Raw genomic sequence first — 6,061 nt, 5'->3', positions numbered from 1 at the left:
GCTGCCAGGAAGCCAAGAGCCAAGTTCTAAATTTAACAAAATCAAGTAGGCACCTACTGTTACACAACTGTGTTCTCCTTTGTCAAGGTCTTCACTCTTACTTCATGTTTACATTTTCTCTAATCCTGAGTTTTTATATCTACAAGCACAAATTGCTGTCACTGGTTCGGAGAACCGTACCCTCTTACCACTATAAAAGGGATCTTGGAAAGCGGTTAGCGACCGATTTGCTTACAGATCTAGGTAATAAGCAGGTACAATCTGCCTCGCCCCTCGCCCAGAGCCCCGAGCCCCTCGCCCGAGCCCCTCGCCCCGCCCTCGTCTGCCTAATTTCTTCGTCTCGTCCCCTCACCCCTCCCCTCAGCCGCGTTCCTTCCCGACTCGCGCACCGCCTCTTCTCGCGACAGCAATGCCCTGGCAGGTGGAGGTGGCGTAGGGCCGTTGCTAGGATATGGCTGGCAACACAGAATCCGGCGAGTGGGGACGCTGCTTCCTAGGAGCCTGAGAAACCGCTTCCACCCCAGTCGCTGCGTTTCTTAGTCAGGTAGGAGGACAGGTTTTGGCTGCCGTCTTCTGGCCCGATCCTTAGACCGGCCTTGAGCCGGTGACTACGGCGCCAGACTCCGAGGGCTATGTGCGGGGCGCTGATCCCCCTGCGCTCTGGGGACTGCTCGGCCGCTCGGGGATGTTCCACTTTTAAAAACCGTGCAAAGCATCGCATCTGTCTTGGTTCGTTTTTTGGCTCCTTATCTCTGATGTGGGATTTGGAAGCCGCAGTATCAAGCTAGGAGTTGTACCTCGAGGACCTCCCACTCCCGGTGCTTATCACGATAATAGAAGCAAGACCATCTCTGTGTGTAACCCAGATCTGGCATTAGCAAACTTTTAGCCATCCCTGGTGACCACCATTTTCAGTCTTTAGTAAATAGAGGACTTTCAGACCTTCCTCGCTGGTATTCTCACTCCTTCCCTCCACCGATGGTCTTTGCTGTGCCTCTTAAAAAACTTAGCAAGTCTATTTGGTAGAAGGCAAAACTGGATCCCTGCCTTACTACTTACACTAGATATCTAAAACATTCTAGATTTATCAATGAAATTATGCATTGTAGGTGAAAAGGGGACTATTTTGTATGCGATCATAATAGAGACTGCTTTTTTCTTCTTAAACAATTTTTTAAGATTAAAACTTACGTTTGGATAGATAGGACATAAAAAGAAAAAGTTACTTTCTGGAGGTATTCTGTGCGTGTACAAATATGTAGTTGTACCTGTAACATTGTACATACTGGTGTGTGCTTTTGTTGGAGGAGGTCATGCGAAGGATGTGACTGCTGTTTGACCCACGAACTGGATGGGGCAATGGGAGGCTCTTACCGCCTCCCTTGTCCTTGGAATATGGGTGCCTTCTGCTCCCCGTTCCTGTACTGGAAGCGGTTTCAAGGACAGAGCCTTGAGAGAGTACTGTGTTATTGAGACCATCTGAACTGTATAGTGCACCCAGTTAAGGCCTCTATATAAACTCAAGATTCTGGCAGGCGGTGTGGAGATCTACTGTCTTGCAGCTACGGAAGACAAGCCTCATAATAAGTCCCCTAGCTTATTAAACCTGCCACCTACTAGTCTGGAGTGGTTTGCCTCTTTCTTCGGTCTCTCCTTGCCCTCCATGTAAGGGTGCTGTTTCGGATTTCACCCGGGGAACTCGAAAGGTTGTGAACCAGCAGCTTTGGTTTTTCACTTAGTTGAATCATGCAGTATGTAGCCTTTAGAATTGGCTTCTTCACTTAGCGTAATTCATTTGACATTCGTCTGTGTTGTTGTGTGTATCAATAGTTTATTCCTTTTTATTGGTGAGTAATACTCCATTTTATGAATGTAAAAATAGTATGTGTGTCCATCCCTCAACTAAGGAACATTTGTGTGGTTTCCAGTCTTTAGTGATTAAGAATAGAGTTTTTATAAACTTCTGTGTACAGGTTTTGTATGAATGTAGTTTTTCATGCCACTTGGGTAAAGGACACAGATTGTTGGGTCATATGATAAGTGTATGTTTAATTGTATAAGAAAACAATTATCCCAAATGCTGTACCAATTTTCATTTCCACCATCAGGGTATAAGAGCTCCACTTGTCTTCATACTCACCAGCACCTGATATTGTTGGGTGAAAAAAATTTTATTCGCTATCCTGATAGGTATGTAGTGGGGTTTCATTGTGATTTAAAGGTGCATTCTCTAATGACTAATGATATTGAGCATCTTTTCACATGCTTGTTTTCAGGGCCAGGACTAGAATGAGGCAGTTGAGGCAACCAGGTCCAGAATTTCAGGAGGCATTTATTCTCAGGCACAAGTCCAAGCGTAGAGCAGTACAGGGGCCACCTTTGCCTCCATCTAGCCCTGGCCCTGCTTGTTTGCCTTCTGTATATATTCTTTGGTGACATGTCTATTTAAATCCTTTACTCATTTTTTCCTTATTATTGAGTTTTGAGAGTTCTCTATATTCCGGATACAAGTCTTTTGTCAAATATGAGTTTTGCAAAGAAGTTATCTCCCAGTCTATGGTTTGTCTTTTTATCCTTCCAGTTGTGTTTTTTGAATAGCAGAAGTTCTTGCTTTTGTTACTGTTGCTGTTTTAGAAGATGCCGTCCTGGCCATTTTGAGTGGACAGGGACCTACAAGATAGAAACAAAAACATTACCTCAGACTCTCCAAAAAGGGCAGATGAGTATGTTGCTAGGAGTTAGGGCTGCTTTAGGACAGTCTTTTTCTAATCAGGCCATTAAGCTCTTTTATGGGATTAAAAAAGGAAAAAAAAAAAAAAAAAAAGGAAGATTTTTTTTTGTAGATGAGAGCCTAAAGAGGTTTCATGAACTTTTTAAAAATTGCTTTTGTTCAGTTTTTTCTCATTTTACTTTTTTTTCCTCTTTATCGTTTTGGAATTTTAAAACTTTATTTCAGTTCTTTTATTGGTTGTACTTGAAATTTAACTATGCATATTTAACAAAGTCTAGGGTTAAGAATATCATATCCCTCAATTTTGTAAACAGTCTAAGGATTTGAGAACAGTTTATTCTCAGCTTTCCCTTCCCAGTTACATGTTCTTATTGTCTAATATTTCAATTTTCTCCTATTATTTTGTGTTGACACTGTTTGTTTGGGTTTACCCATATGTTTGTGATTTGTTCGCCTTTCCTTCATGCGCTGTAGTCTTCCAGTGGGCCCATTTTCCTCCCTTTTCAAGTGTATCCTGTAGAGCAGCTATCTTGGTGGTAATTTATTTGTAAATGTTTCTGTTTTCTTTCTTGAAAGATAATTTTGCTGGGTGCACAATTCTAGGTTGATAGTTGCCTTCTTTTAATTAGTCCATTATTGCCTTGGCTGCTATTTTTCTGATAAGAAATCTGCAGTAATTTTACTTTTCTTTCCTTTGTATTAATGTCAGCAAATCAATATGATTCAAAACAGGTGATGTGTCCTTTGTCACTGTTTGCTTTCCAGACTTTGTTTTTGTTATTCTGTAATTTAATTACTATGTATATGGCTATGAATTATTTTTTATTTATCCATTAGGTGTGTATTTATGTTGTGCTTCCTGGATCTCTGGCTCCATGTTTTTCATCAGTTTTGAAAACTTCTCAGCCATTACCTTTTAAAATATTTCCTCTCTTCCATCTTTCTGTTTTCTTCTGGGATTCCAGTTTGACTTATGCTAAATCAGAGACTGGCAGATTTTTTCTGAAAAGGGCTTCACAGGCTACATACAATCTCTGTTGCATATTCTTTGTTGTTTTTTATTTTAACAGTACAAAACCATTGTTAGCTCACAGCAAACATATATGCTTAGCAAAAAATATGCTAGACTTTCTCTTTTCCGTGGCTCTTAATCTCTCATATTTTTCATATCCTTATCTCTTTGCGGCATTCTATATAAAATATTTTTATTTATCCTCCAGTTTACTAATTCTCTCTTCAACTCTAATGCTGTATTCATTGAATTCAACAAGTATATATTTTTATTCCAGATATTTCTCTTTTTTTTTGAAATTTGTCTTCTAGTAGCCAGAGAACTTCACTCACTAAGGTTAATTTTTTTTCTCCATAGGGATTTGTACTTAGAGTGGAAGTCCCAAACGCATCTTTCCCACCTCACTACTGTTCCAAGTTTTAATCTTCCCCCTGCTGTTGCCGCAGAAATCAACATTGAGGCCACTTCCTCAATCTCTGCTTCCTGGCTGCCAGCTTCTATAGGTGGGCTCCCTGCTCTCCTGGGTCTTCAGTGCTCTGATCCAGCTCCTGCCTCTGCAGCTTGGCTCTGGACTGCCCTGGCCCATGCTCCTGGATGCTATCATGCTGGCTCCCAAGCCAAGGCTCTTAGTTGCTGTAGCTCAGGCCATGGTCAGCTCCAAGATCAGCCCACATTTGTTTGTTGATCTGTTTGCTTTGTGGGGCAGAGGTCACTGGAGACCTCTGCCACAATTTGTGAGAGCAAAGCTACTACAAAGAGTGTGTCCTATCCAGGAGATAGTTGCTGTAGAGCTGGAAACTTCCTTGGAGCTTCTACTCAGTTGTAATGCTAGAAGCATAAATGTTAGTTTTGTATTTAGAAAAAAAGTTATTCAAAAAGCCTTTCTTTCACAAGGCATTATTCATTGAATAAGGAGAAGATGACAATATATTTTAAAATATTTTTCACAGAAGATTTCTCAAATTTGTTGTGTTTTGGGGTTCTCTTTTTGGTACACATTTTTACTTTCTGTGGTGTTTTTATTAAAAACTCACCAATGTTTTACATGATGCCATTACTAAGATAATATTTAAAAAAAATAATGAGCAACATTGTAGTATATTATGAGGATAACTGTAACCAGTAATGAATTTGATATTTGGTGTAGAAATTTTTGTTTGTAGTAAATGTGTTTATTTTTTTCAATTCAGGAAAATGTCTGATCAGGAGGAAGAATTTAATGCTCAGAATGTTGTTGATGCGTCAGAAGAAAGTAAAGATGCTTTTGAGTCTATCAATATTCCAGGTTCCTCAGAAGAGCTTCCAGAGTCAGAGCAAACTGAAGACAATGAATCTGAATTAGAACAGTCTGGTGGGAGCCATGGACCACATGTTGAGGAGGAGACTGACCAGAGGGCCTTAAGCCTGGAACCAATCGCTGATGCACAGGCCTCGGAAGAGGTTATGTCACCCGAATATGTTTTGTCTTCTCCGGGTCATCATGAAGAGCCCTATCTAACTCATTCTGATACTGCAGTGCAATCAGCCGAACAATATATAAATGATGGTTCCCTGACACTTCTGGATAAAATAAAGGCTATAAAGGAATCTCTGAAAGAATCTGCGAAAGATTCTTTCGCAACAGGTATTACCTAGGGAAGATAGGATATTTCTTTTCCTCGTTTTGAAGAATGGGTACTTTTTCTTGTTTGCTTTTATTTGAAGATTTATTTTACATTCGTTATTACTTTCCCTTATCCCCCAAACTTCTGTAGTGACACCACTTGAATGTCTTAATTATGAAGCGTCTCTATTTTGCAATATCTACTCTCCCTAAATAAATGAATATCGTTAAATTTTAAATTGATATTTATCTGTTTTTCCCAAATAAAGTAGCTTTTAAAATGTTTAGGGACCTTGGAAAATGGTGGACAAATTCTTGAGTATAATTGTAATTCTTTTGCGTGCCACTTTGGAATTCATTGTACATAGCAAGAGTGGAATGGGAACTTGACTCCAGATTTTCAAGTTTCATATCCAGTGCTCATTCCATATATCTTGTTGCTTTTACATATTTCCGTATTTCTGCTTAGTGGTAACCTTATATTTAGCTTCAGAAAAATCATTGTTGTCTTTCATTATTGGGTAATTTTAAAGACGTAATGTTGATGGCATGTAGGGGTTATCACTTCATTGTTGGTAACAAAACAGAGGGGGAGCAGCAATAAGGTGGTTACACAGAGAGCCATTCTACTTGCGTGGTTAACAGACTGCTCCCTCTCCCCCTTGTCCATCAGTTTTGAGAGATTTTCCATCTGTAGAGTACAGAAGACGAGCCA

The 6,061-nt window shown here is 40.0% G+C and overlaps 1 protein-coding gene across 5 annotated transcripts in view; it reads left to right on the top strand.

Annotated features, from left to right (window-relative positions):
- Window positions 1-275: 275 nt before the first annotated feature.
- Window positions 276-6,061, top strand: part of IQUB (IQ motif and ubiquitin domain containing) — a 57,092-nt gene continuing 51,306 nt past the window's right edge. For 2 of the 5 annotated variants that reach the window (XM_014739205.3, XM_070264993.1), the window contains exons 1-3: window positions 409-544; window positions 4,101-4,246; window positions 4,934-5,367. In XM_014739205.3, coding sequence (XP_014594691.1) covers window positions 4,938-5,367 — 430 coding nt within the window. In that variant the 5' untranslated portion in view covers window positions 409-544; window positions 4,101-4,246; window positions 4,934-4,937. Of the gene's footprint in view, window positions 545-2,108; window positions 2,191-4,100; window positions 4,247-4,933; window positions 5,368-6,061 lie in introns of all 5 variants that reach the window. The other 3 variants (XM_023639580.2, XM_001501290.5, XM_023639582.2) reach the window with 3 other exon arrangements.

Source organism: Equus caballus, chromosome 4 (genome assembly GCF_041296265.1).
Source record: "Equus caballus isolate H_3958 breed thoroughbred chromosome 4, TB-T2T, whole genome shotgun sequence".
Lineage (NCBI taxonomy): Eukaryota > Metazoa > Chordata > Mammalia > Perissodactyla > Equidae > Equus > Equus caballus.
This window is presented reverse-complemented; position numbering and strand designations above follow the sequence as displayed.